Here is a 13,494-nt window from a genome sequence, read left to right on the forward strand (position 1 = left end):
TTGGTGATTTGTTCATTGTAATGTTATTTTTGGTCGGTATTTCTCAAAACTTTGATACCAAGAGATATGGGTGAAGCTTCTATTGTCATTTTTATAAAAGTACCTGAGGAAGATTAGGAGTTAGGAGTTTGGACCAAAGTATATGTACAAGAAGACCGGACATGATATTTCTGGTTGTAACTCTCAAATCTAGGCTTATTCAACTGCAATTTTTCAGTGCCTCAAAGCACCTGTGTTTTCTTTTGGCATGATGTCACGGTGTTTGGGGTATAAATACACCGTCTACATTAGTGTTTGTAGGACTTCGGATCTTGGCTGCTGGTCCAATTTAAGTGTTAGCAAACATAGCACAACTGGTTCAGCCACAAAAAAATCTTCTGTTCTTCCCCGAGCGCAGCTTATCCATGAATTTGAAATTCTACATGCTGCACTAACTTTCGCTATTGGCAATCTACAATTACCAAGATTACCAATATGATTACTTTTTATGAAACAGCAATTGACAGTTTCTAACAAATCACCAGAACAGGTTTTCAGACAAAAAGCTTATAATGTTATCCAAATCAAACCTTTTCCGGCGGCCACAACACCAGCATAAGTGAGTTACATGCGCCAATTTATACCTCCTGTGCAGAACTACCGAATCTAATTTCATTGTGATCTGCGCTACAAGTTGCAACCAACTGCACCACAGTTCCACACGTTCACGTATACTGTAAGCAATTGCATGGCTAAAGATTTTATATTCATACTGCAGTTTATGTGCAGAAGATACTGCTGTCAATCTGCGATCAAGGCCTTTCAATATTCATACTGACATGAAGATACTTCCAGGTGCAGAAACTGTAAGAGCAAGGTGTTCCAATGGGTATGGTAACATATTCCACCAGATAACCAGTAAGTGGTAGTATGACACATATTGACGACCGCATGCATAGATGCACATGTACTTCCTCCGAGAAGCCAGACTTAACGCATAAAAGAAAAAATAGAACAGGTATTCAACTAAATAAGGATATGAAGGATATGGGTGTGGAGCCGATACTGTTTTCATACTCATAAGTCATAACTACACACTGATTTCTACTGCTGCTGCTATACCAAAAACACTTTTGACGACAGACCCAAACATTTTAGGAAAGGATTTCCCTTACAACCTATGTTGTCAGGGGCATGGCAAGGCACAAGGCGTTAAGTTTCTCAAATAATGCCTCCACCCAACTTGTGCCAACAATGACCTGCAACAAGTCAGCAACTATTTTCACTAGAAACTGCTGCCTTGGCGCCGCCTTTTACAGCATAGCTTACAGCACAGATCAAAACAAAAGAGAATACATCCTGGTATAGATTGATACGATGATAGACTCAACAACGAGAAGAGAAGGCTATGATATTTACGTGGACAGAAAACAAACCCATAGTAATACTTATTTTGATTTGTACTTCCTGCAGCCTGCTATGTCTACGGGTATAAGTAAATCCCGATCCCTATAAATGAATAAATGACAGCCATTCAATTAAACTACAATTTGAAGGGCCGGCCTTAACAACTTCACATGGTTTAAATAACAAACTAAGAGCATGGCAGGTATCCATCCTTATCCACCCCTACTAATTGCTGACAAAAATTAATTCAACCTACATGGCTACATACTATCATTTCCAAAAGGTTGAGAAGATTTGAACGTGAATATAGATAATGTAGGATAAACTTTTTTATTAATCGAAAAAGAAGGGACTTCTTGATGTTCAGATGGATATTAGTACAGAGCCAATGTAGAGAGTAAGATAACTTACCAGATGTTTCTGTTGTACAAAGTGTGATTCCTTCCAGCACAACAACTACTACATTCTTTTAATAGAAGACTGTACTTTCAGGACCCTGTTACCTCCCTTTGAAAGACGACGTAAATCCCCTGTTGGTTTGTGGTTTTTCCTCCTTAAAGGGCTGGGTTGATGCATCAGCGAGACTGGGCACCCTTGAAACATTACCTTTTCCTTTCTTGGCATTTGGTCCCAATATTTCGATCATGTACTTCCAGCCATCAATAGGTCTTCTACGACTAAATATGTGAGATTTGATAAAACTTGCAATCTGCAAAAATGATCAAAATAATATCTTCTAATTAGAGAAGTCGAGGGTAATATAAAATAAGAATGAGAAGAATACTCTACATGGTGTGCTCCCAACTCAGACATCTATTTGGTGTTAAATAACAATAACAAATATAACTATTATTATCACAACAACAAATAAATTCTTAATATTAGCAAGAATAAACCAATGTAAGAAAAACATAAAAAGAAACAAAGAAGAAACATATCTTGTTTACGTGTGTTGGGTTATCAAGTGTATCTGGTAGGGCAGGGAATCGGGTCGGGTTTGACCTGAATCCGACCCGATCCAACCCGAACCTGAATAGTTCGGGTTCGGGTCGATTTTTATATCCGTTTACTTATTTGGGTTTGGGTCTGTCGGATTCGGGTTTGGCTTCGGATATATTTTTTGGGCTTTTTTTGAATTTTTAGTGTTATCCGATAGGGTTAGTCGGATATAATCGGGTTCGGATATTAAATTTCGGATATAATCGGGTTCGGGTTCGGATATTATGAAATTATTCGGATTCGGATTCGGATATAGCCATATCCGACCCGATCCCTGCCCTAGTATCTGGTCTGATCCTATTAACTAGAGGAAAACGTACCTACATAAGTATAGAACGGATATGCCTTTTCAGGAAGAAGAACACGGAGAAAGATACAAACAGGAAATGCTTCTAGTATGTCCAACACATTTTCACCAATGTATAGAGCAAAGGAGATTAATTTTTAGACTATGCTCATCTCTAACTAACTCCAATCAAACCAAAAATTGAACTTTCAAATTGATACCCCATATCATATGTTACTGGTACAACGCAAGTATGTCCAAGACCTTAATAATATTTTAATGACCACATACAAATGTGGAGGCCTTTTGAGGAAAACCCTGCCAGCAGATGGGCTTGGCCTTGGCCACGTGGTGACAATATCGATATGTAGTAGGTGGTGGCTCACCAGACTTTGTATCAGTGTCGAAGGTGGCTCGCTTTTGAGGCGGCTTCATTCTGATGCCATATGGGAGTCGAGTCCCAGATCTGTAAGAAAGCTGTCAAATATCCTGGATATATTGCAGTGGTCTATTGGATACAAATGTCTATGCTTCTTGAGGATAATCTCACAACCATAAAGGGATTTGGGCCTTGGGTGGCTAAGTGGGGAAGATATGGCTTGTGGTATGTGCTGGGTTGTTACAAAGGGACGACCAAGCATTGATAGAGCCTTCACACTTGTACCACTCACAGATAAGCCTTCTTTTCAACTAAAAGTTTATCTATTCGTTCTCTAGTGTTGTTTTCCAACAGTTGAGCAGAGACCACCATAGCATTGTAACCAGCCATAATTATCTTGCCTAATCCCAATTGAAAGAATACAAACATGAACGGAGATCTGAAAGCACAAAATTGTCTGAACTGACAACAAATATTTTTCCCCAAGTATCATTGACACTGATATGTGTGTCCGTATCCGACACGAATACGGAGTGTCTGACATGGAAAAATATATAAACTTGAGGTATCACATACAATATGTGTCCGACATGGACACGTGGATACGTATCCGACACAGACTATTTTTAAAATATGGCGTGTCCATGTAACATAGATTTTTCCCAAAAGCCCCTAACAAATCTCAACACAGTTTCTATACAAAATGTGTGCATCACCCTCTATATTGCTCTAGCTATTAGGAGTTGTTAAAATAACATCAATGACAAGGACAACCTGCTTCAGCAGTTCAGCCAAATAAATTGCAACTCCTACTATAATCCACTCAATCTCAATCTCAATCTCAATCTCAATCTTAATTTCAATCTCAATCTCAATCTCAATCCATCCAAAAAACTCAATCTCCAATATTCACCGGTTGACATAAATATATTGGTCCCTTATTAGCCATATATATGTAAAATCAGGGGTCGGATATATCCGTAGATATCCAGAGCAAAGCCCATATAGCCAGTATAATTTGAGAAAACCCATCTGAGATTACTATTTTTCAATGTCCAGTATGCAACCATTCTAGTCTCAAATCTTCCTCTTGGTTTTTAATGATTAACATGCCATCTAGTAGTATTTTGCCAACCAAAAGTAATCACACCCAAGTAAAGTGAAATTAAAGTAGAGACGCAGTCTAATGACCATTGTCTAAGACATGATGGAGCCAACTGACAGCCTGACCTTGTTTCCTGCTCTTCGCATCTTTCATCGTCTGTATTCCTTGTCCTTGACTTCCCTTCCCTAAAGGACGACTCCACCGCATGAAAGTTCCTCAACTCCACGAACTTTAAGATTTGGATAAAGGAAATGGTATCCTCAGATTGAAACAGTGCTCCAAGAAGCCGTTAATTTGAATTCTCTACCTTTTTGAAGGATTCCATTATCTCAAAATCTCCATAATGGACCAATCCTACTAAAAATCCTATCACCTACCATAACATTGTTCAGAGTGATCAAGAACTCATTTCCACATTAAAGTTTTGTACCTACTGGAACTTAACTTCCAAGACTCTCCGAAAATGTAAGGCTCCAGGCACATCTTGTAGTCTTGGTATCAACATTCCAACCACATCATTACTCTTCAATTCCGTCACTAAGTTCATTTAAGTTTAGTGCAATATCCAATACAGAGACTTGTTTAAGGCCTGTAACTGCTCAAACAAAAAGGTGTTCAATCCCTTCCATTATGGACTTTTTACCAAGTTGGTTGGTTTATTTCACGTCATTTTATTTAATTTTTTAAGTTCATTGTTGTCATAAAAGTTTCCTATCCCAAGGTTGCGGTGCTACGTTTCCATACTGAAAGTAATTGACGAAAGTTCAACGACAGAACATAACTATCATGTAAATAGGATTTGTAGGATATGGCTTGTGTTAACGGAGGACAAAAGGGGGACATTTCTGCAAATTAGGGGACTCACAAACTATTATAGTCCTTCCTAAAGACAGCAATAGAACATATTGTTCCTTAGATTTATAAAATTGAAATGTGTTAGGATACCTGGAATTTACTGTATGCAATCCGGCGCTCAAACTCTTGGAGAAGGATGTCTTCTTCTCTTTGCGAAATTTCCCAGACATTGCCCTCTTGAGATTTGGATGTTGTTTCCCAACCATCTGGCTTTGTTTTGAACTCTGAGGTGGTTGGAACTTTAGACTCGTTTATTTCATTGTTAGTAGTTTCAAAAATCCTGCATGTAGCACAGAGATTAACATCCTAATTCCAAAGTATAAATAATAAATCTCATTCCTGTATCAAATTACAAATCAAACACTTACTCGGAACAACTATCAAGCAATCTTTCAATATCATCACCACCACTACCACCCAGCTTAACTTCCTCTTGTTTCTCAATCTCTTTCATCCATAACCCAGCATGAATCCTCTGTTTCTTCAATCTATAATCTTTCTTCATATTCTCCACACTATAAAGCGAACAACTCTCCCCACTTCCCTTCTTCTCTTCTTCTTGTTTCTTTGGAGCTCTTCTTCTTCTTTCATTCCAATTCTCATTCATATCTTCAACAAATGCTTTCGTCTCTGTATCTACATCTGATGGAAGTATAACAGTTGAATCATCAGTTGTTGTCGGGAAGTTGACATCGAGTTCCCATGGTGCTCTGTTTTTAGGTGTAAGGTCTTCTGGAAGCCATGCTGATTCCCAAGCATCGTTCCATTCTTCTTCTCCGTTGTTCGGGTTTGTGGGCTTTGTTGAATGTGTTCTGTAGTAGTAGTAGTTGTTGCTAGGGTTTATCAAGGTTTTGAGGTTCGTTCTTGTCAAGCGTTTTAAGCTCTGCATTTTCTTAATGTTCAACTATGTCTCGTAGTCCACGGTCCGGTTATTAGTAGTCTTGTAAGAACCAAGACCCATTTATTTTTACAGTTCCGGTTCTGGTTTTGGTTTTTTAAATTGTAGAACCATATCCATAACCATCCGTCTTTTTTACTTTGGTTATTAAGAGATTCACTATTTATAGTCTTATTAAAAAAAAAATACTAAAAACACAAAAATACCACATGAGTTACTATTGATATAAATAATTATATCATTTAACAATAAGTTAAATGAAAATATAAAACTATATATTTAAAGTTGTAAGTTATATTTTTATATTATTTATAATGTTAAATACTTTGAAAACTGCATATTACACTAATAAATAAAATTTAGTAATATATAAATAAACATTTTGAGTTTTTATATTTTTTATGTTAAAAGTAGGATAATGTTTAATTTCAATACAATTCTAATTCTGGTCCAGTTTTTTTGGTTAAAAAGATCATTTGGTTCTGGTTCTATATGATTCGGTTTTTTTAATACCTATTTTAAAATGGTTCATAAAAATAGAAACCGTAACCATAATTTTTTCTACAATATTAAACAGAGGCTAATGGGTTTTGATAATCCAATAACCGATCCGAATCAAACCTACAAAAAATGGTTTGGGTTTTGGTAATTTGATTTGTCTTCCACCAATCCGAAATCGAACCAATATGAACCCGAACCGATAAGATGTCATTTTAGTAATATTTATGATTAATTTTGACAGATGCAATTGTGTGTGCTAAACTTAATTGAGTTAATTTAGGATTTAATTGATTTGATAGTTTTCGGTTCAAATCGGTTTGGTTTTGGTTTGTAATATATCTTATCCGTTCCGGTTCGGATTGACACATCATAATTCATAATAATAAATAATCAGCAAAACTCAACTGGGTCATAAATGCCAAATATTAAAAGAGAAAAGGCCCAGTCCGGCCCAATTAAAACCCTAGTAAAAAGTTAGGGTTTTGAGAGTATATATAAAGTGGTTAAAGGCCTCATTTTTCATTCCTCTAAAATTTGCGTCTTCTCTTATTCTAAGTGAGTGAGTGAGAGAGAGAGAGAACCGGCGGCGAGTTAAGGAGTATAATATTACACAGCTGCAATCATGGTGCATGTTAACGTTTACCGCAACTGTAAATATCTTTCACTCCTTTACTTTCATGAGATTTCTTATTATTATTATTATTGTTTTTTATGATAATCATGCTTTGATCTGATCTAATCTTAGTAGTTTATGGGTTGTTTAGATTTGGTTTATTCGTTTGTAGGAAAAATGGGAGATGGAATACTGTATTACTAAGGAATAATTTGAGGTTTTGTAGTAAAGTTGTTCGTTAAAAGTCTAGCAGTATGAATGTGGTTTTGAGTTTAACTGGGATTGAAAATTTGTTTTTTTTTTTTTTTTTTTGTATGTTTAGTTTACAAACTGGAGTTAAAATGGTTAGAGAATTATTGTAAAATTTATTTTTGTTTCAAAATTAGTTTACTGATTTGAATTATTGTATGGGAGGTCTAATGTGGTATTGAATTAGTTAGATTTGTTAAATAACATGTTCTTGTGATATAATTATTAAATTAATCTGAATATGGGTTTGTTAAGGTACTGCTGAAAATGTTAGTGGTTTGTAGACCATTCCTGTTTGTATGCATATTAGAAATAAAAATATATATGAATTGTCATGTTGAAAAACAAATTGTGGTTAATAGAAGTAGCAAGTCTGAGATACCGTATAATTTTTTCTTGTACTGTACATTGTTAGTGTGGTTATTAGTTCTTGTGAATTTAGTTTGTATGGAATTGTTTCAGATGGGAAGACCTTTAAGAAGCCCCGTCGTCCATATGAGAAGGAGCGCTTGGATGCAGAACTGAAGCTTGTTGGAGAGTATGGGCTCCGATGTAAGAGAGAACTCTGGAGGGTTCAGTATGTCCTCAGTCGCATTCGCAACAATGCCAGAAATCTTCTCACCCTGGACGAGAAGAATCCCCGCCGTATATTTGAGGGCGAGGCTCTTCTGAGAAGAATGAACAGGTATGGTCTATTGGATGAGAGCCAGAACAAGCTCGATTATGTTCTTGCTTTGACAGTGGAGAACTTCCTGGAGCGTCGTCTCCAGACGCTGGTGTTCAAGTCTGGCATGGCCAAATCTATTCACCATGCTCGTGTGCTTATTAGGCATAGACATATCAGGTATCATTCAACAAAAAACTGTTTTTTACAATAATTTGTTGCCTGGTTTGTTTGGCTGTGTTGTGTATTTTTTTTTAAAAAATCTCACCAGTCGTTCTCTCAATGAATAGTTTTATCCAAGTTTCCTTTTCTCCTTGAGGTCTACTACAAGTTATCCATTTGGAAAATGCATGAATTAAATAATGCATGAGTTTATGTGTGCAATTGTTGAATTGTTTATCTGTCTACACCTTTTTAAACTACAAGAAAAGGAGTTGTGGATATGTTTCATTGAGACAACAACCAGCCTTTGGACTATGTCCTTTTTTTTTCTTGGCATTATAATAGAGATGATTTTTTTAGTAAAAAAGACTAGTACACCTTATTCCAATGGTTAGGTATTTGTCTTATAGTGAGGTCTACATGTATGGACAAGTGGATTCCCCCAAGTTGCTTGTGGTAGTAAAAGGTTTATTTAGTGGTTCATATAAGATGTCTTTATGTTTTGCATTTGGAATTCTCGCGTTAGCATGATTAATGGGCTCAAGAAAGTTTTTGATGGCTTCATAGGATACATTCAATTTTATGTATGACATCATTCGTGACATCAAGCAATTTAACACTCTTAAGTTGGAGTATATAGATTCTGTGTATTCCATGTTTGAATGTAAATAATCTATAAGCTTCAATTGGAAGGAGAGTTTGAGTATGTGATTTGTGGTTGCTGTCATGAATATATTATATCACTGGTCATCATTTGACCTGTCTGGCCTGTTATATGTGAGAATTCTACAAATGATACATTGAAGGCTTTCTTTCATAATTCATTAGTAATCTTTAAGCATTATTTGGGTATAGAATTGCCACATCCAGTCCATCTAAGACACTAAACTTGTCATTTGTTGAATCAATTGCACGTGTCAATCCAGTTTTAGGTAGTAATGTCAACAACAGCCTCTAACAAACTTCAAATTTGATTTTAAGGAAGTTATTTTTTGTATAATGAAAGTCATTATTAAACACAAGTTCATAGTAACCTGGTAAGGTTACTGCTCTAGAGTTCCCTCAGATGAGACTTTTAGAGTAGTTGGAATTTTCATTTCTGTAGCTTGGTTACTCCATCAAGTTCTTGCCTGTGATTTGTCTGTTACAGTGTAGATGTCAACACATTTGTACAGTACTCAACAGTAGATAAATAGGTTTGGTCTATGTTTGGAGGAAATGCAACAAGTGGTTGATTGTTTGCTTTGTAGTATATGCGACTTACTGTGAGGTTACATCAGAAAGGGGGTAATAACTTTGGTAGTATTCTAATGTTCATAGTTGGTTGGCGGAACTTATCTATGGCATGATTATATTAGAAGTGTGGTGAATTGGCCGACAATTCTGTTGTGTTCTCTATTTTATGCTGTGTATGCAATCTTTATTTTTTTGTTAAATGTTCATGTTTGTGAATTATTGCTGTTTGTTCCCTGGGATTTAGTGTAGTGGATAGAATTGTCAGAGGTAGCAAATTTACACGGCTCTTTTGTGTTATGTTGTGTTTAGCTTTTGGTCACTATCACAATGACTTGTTTAATCGGTGCATCCTCTTTTTAAATTTATGCTAAAATAGATATTTTTTATGAAGGAAGGCTTGAATAATACTTACATTCCATGAATGAATGGGTGTGCCTTTAGTTTTTCGGGTTGCAAGTATTTAATACAAAAGCTATCTCTCCTTGCAGGGTTGGAAGGCAGGTGGTTAACATTCCTTCATTCATGGTGAGGGTTGACTCCCAAAAACATATTGACTTCTCACTCACTAGTGTACTTGGTGGTGGACGTCCTGGAAGAGTGAAGCGTAGGAATCAGAAGGCTGCTGCTAAGAAGGCTGCGGGTGGTGATGGAGATGATGAGGATGAAGATTGAGAATCAGCTACTAAGAAAGCTGGTGGCGATGGGGAGAGAAAGTTGAAGTTGAACTATTTCTTAATTATCTTGCTACTTTTTGTTCTCTTTTGTCTTGTAGTTGACAGTATTTATGCTTGTTTGATCTCAGTAAACTTTAACTAGAGTTTTATGTTATTATCTTTCTCGACCTTTCGAAGATTTTGATTCTGTTGTGTTTTGAAGATTTGGGTGAAGTAATAGTAATTAATGTCATCAATAATTCTTTGCCTGTGCCTTATCAACTATTCTGCTTTTGGTCATGTTACTGTTATTTGTATAGCATAACCTTCTGGGTGCTATCAGTCCTTGTTTAATAACATTCTTTAGTCATTGGGTGCCCTTTTTCACTGTCATTTTTCCGTAGGCTCTATTTTTACTCTATAATTTGTACAGTTAAGTATCTAATGTTGGTTGGAAGATGTAATGTGATATTTGGTTGGAAATTTATCATCCAAATACTCTTAAAAGATGTTTTATTCCTCTTGCACAAAATTATCTGAATGGAAAGATCCTCTCTAGTAGCACTGCCTGGAACCAAGCAGTGCAAGATCTTCTTCAGTTCCAGCTTCCTACCTACTCTAATCTCTGAGGATGATCTGCCCTTTATATAATTGTCACCATATCCTCAAAGAACATTTCACCCCAGTGAATGTATTATCACATGAATGTGTTCTTTGATAAGTTAATGAATACAAAGAGAATTATCCTTACTTAGAATACTCCCATGTGCATTCTCTCTTTATAGAGTGACTATTTGTATACATACTTAAATGAGCATAACGGAACTACGCACTTGGGAGTGGGAGTAGACCTCACTTGATTATAACTATGTTAAAAATAACAGAAACTATGCACTTGATTATAACAGAAATTATACATAGTATAATTATAGTAGACCTCACTTAAATGAACATAAATGTTATATTTTAAATGTAATTAAATTTTGAAGAGTTGTACACTTTACATTTTAAAAAGTTTGTAATTTAATTCTATTTGTGAATTTTGAAATGAGATGTTTAGTTTAATGTGAAATAAATATATTAGTTTTAAAATGTATCAAATAATAAAAAAAAAATGGCTTTTTAGAAATCAGTTGTGTTTTCACACATCGAAAATAAAAAAAATGGGAAATAACTATTGTTTTCCTATTTTGTCGAAATTCGAGATATCATGCTTGATTGACACACTCAAAACTCAATTATGAAACCTTGGCCCTCAAGTGATACTGTGGTTACGTAATCTGATTTTGTCCCAATCATGAGCATCATGTCTGTCTGTTTTCTGCCAGTCTCCCACCAACACTTTCATTCGTTTGCCTTTCCATGCACGTTGCCTAATTACACACTTGGCTAAGAGCAGCAGCCCTATATTTCATAGGCCCCGAAATGTTGGTTGGTTGGTTGATAAGCTCAAATCAAACCTTCTAGTTCAAAATTGACTAATGACGATTCAACCTTCAAATCTACTTTACTACTACTAAGCCACTTCATCCTAATTTCCAGAGACTAATTAGACTTGGTGACACGTACATTTGCCCACGAGTTAATTCTCAACTTAATTATCTTATTGGTTTAAATTAGCTTGTGTTCGTCTGAACAAATTAAACTTGGCTCAGATTCAACGCGGCTAGCCTTGAACACAATAAAATAGCAACACATGTATGTTTGAGATTTGGTCCTACTTGAGCGTGGCATTGGTGCTGAGTTGATACTGCTGATCTGGTATTGTGGTGGAGATTAAACTAAACTAGTCCACACAAGAAACAGGTTAAGTGTCAAAATGATAATAAAATATTGATTAATCAGGTGATTCTCCACTATAAAATGGATTAGTGGAGGAGAAAACCTTGAGCATATCTCGTTAAGTTTCTTCTACTATAATCAACTGTACTGGATTTGGATCAGAGAAAAAAAAAATTAAATAAAGGAAGGGGTTATAGAAATATATTAGAAAAATAAGTAAATAAACTCAAAATACATTTATAAGTTTTAGATTAGGCTAATCTTTTGTAGATATATATGATCTCCTAACTACTCTAAACATTGTCACAAATAATTTTAAAAAATTAAAAGTTTATAAACTTGCCAAATATAGTATAAAAAAATGGTGAAAATAAACGGTCCACAATTAGCCAAATTTTTTAATTTGTTGACTACATTGGATTACAAATTTCGGATTTGAATAATTTTTTGTGATAATGTTTAAAGTAGTTGGAAGACCATATGTACAAACAATTAGCCAAATCTAAAAATTAGAAAGGCTTTAAAATTCATGAGTTTGTTTACGTTTTTTTCTAATATATATCCTTAGAACCCCTCCCAAAAATAAATTCTATTGTGATGAGAACTATGGTCCCCTAATTTCACAAAATTAGATATTAATAGAATTTTCATCAATTGTTATCTACTTATCCCCAGAGTCATTGTGCCACTCCACTTTCAAAATATTGTGATCTTCTTAATATTGTGATTCTGGCCCGGGGGCTAGTTGATTCAAGAAATTGGTCCCAAGGCTCATTTTCGAGTAAAAATAACTCTCACAACCAACATTTTTTTTAATCACTCTCAAAGACATTTTTTGAGTGAAAATAATCGTAAAAACCAATTTTCGAGTGAAAATAACATATAAAGACAAATAATCCGGATTTGAAATAAATATTTTCTGATTTTACCATTTATGTCATTTTGCTATGAACAATGAATGTTCATACCTTATATTGATATATGAACAGTGATTGTTCATATCCAAATAGGTAAACGTACATCATAGTTCATGTTGAAATATATTATAATAAAACACAATGGCAGGACAAAGAGTGGTCGGGATCGTCTGGGGATCTGAGTTAGATTGGAGCAGATGTACGATCTAGAGCATTTTGAAACTCCTTTTCAATGCCATTTAAAAGTATTACTTGATGAACTAAATGTTTTGTAATACAAATTCAATGCATGCATTGATATGTAATCAATATTTCAATTAATAATAATTTAATGAGCTAAACCTAAGCATTGGAACCACATAATTTGTGTTCAATTCATACACTGGTTACACATCGGATGCCTACTTTAATTTAATTAAAATTTTAATTAATAAAAATTTAATGGGCTAACTTTAAGTTTGTTCCTTTTATAACAATTAACAAAATTTATAACGGCTTCTCTTCCCAATTAGTTGTGGGCTTTTGGATTGGGCTTTGTTTCTATTAGACTAAACAAAACGTAAAGGAAGAAACCAAAACGTACCCGCGAATTAACTCCACCATCAAGTACTGCTTAAAACAAAGTCGGCTGCTCAACAACTAAACTCAACATCTCTGACTCCAGTGTCTCTCATCCTCTCCCAACAATTTCTGATCCTTGAGATGGATTACGACTGCCATGATGCACCACTCCTATTTTCTCAAGTAGGTTCTCTTTCGATTGTTCGATTTTTTCCCCCCACAAACTTCTCCTTTCATTCATTGAACAT

The 13,494-nt window shown here is 35.2% G+C and overlaps 2 protein-coding genes across 4 annotated transcripts; one reads left to right on the forward strand and one right to left on the reverse strand.

Annotated features, from left to right (window-relative positions):
- Window positions 1–67: 67 nt before the first annotated feature.
- On the reverse strand, window positions 68–5,926 carry LOC147480452 (mucin-like protein). 3 transcript variants are annotated; one of them, XR_015203972.1, is made up of 5 exons: window positions 5,379–5,926; window positions 5,101–5,290; window positions 1,798–2,095; window positions 570–683; window positions 68–451 (listed from the first exon to the last, which is right to left on the reverse strand). XR_015203972.1 is itself a non-coding variant. In XM_086576387.1 (3 exons), the coding sequence occupies exons 1-3, from the start codon at window positions 5,897–5,899 to the stop codon at window positions 1,886–1,888; spliced, it is 921 nt and encodes a 306-aa protein (XP_086432513.1). In that variant the 5' UTR covers window positions 5,900–5,926; the 3' UTR covers window positions 1,694–1,885. The 3 variants fall into 3 exon arrangements, 1 of the variants encoding a protein (XP_086432513.1); XR_015203973.1 differs by lacking the exons at window positions 68–451; window positions 570–683 and adding an exon at window positions 1,142–1,238; XM_086576387.1 differs by lacking the exons at window positions 68–451; window positions 570–683 and having other exon boundaries at window positions 1,694–2,095.
- A 921-nt stretch (window positions 5,927–6,847) lies between these two features.
- Window positions 6,848–10,255, forward strand: LOC147480453 (small ribosomal subunit protein uS4y-like). The gene is made up of 3 exons (XM_086578070.1): window positions 6,848–7,059; window positions 7,734–8,115; window positions 9,822–10,255. The coding sequence occupies exons 1-3, from the start codon at window positions 7,032–7,034 to the stop codon at window positions 10,003–10,005; spliced, it is 594 nt and encodes a 197-aa protein (XP_086434196.1). The 5' UTR covers window positions 6,848–7,031; the 3' UTR covers window positions 10,006–10,255.
- Window positions 10,256–13,494: the final 3,239 nt, after the last annotated feature.

This window comes from Coptis chinensis, chromosome 8 (assembly GCF_015680905.1).
Source record: "Coptis chinensis isolate HL-2020 chromosome 8, ASM1568090v1, whole genome shotgun sequence".
NCBI classification, from domain to species: domain Eukaryota; kingdom Viridiplantae; phylum Streptophyta; class Magnoliopsida; order Ranunculales; family Ranunculaceae; genus Coptis; species Coptis chinensis.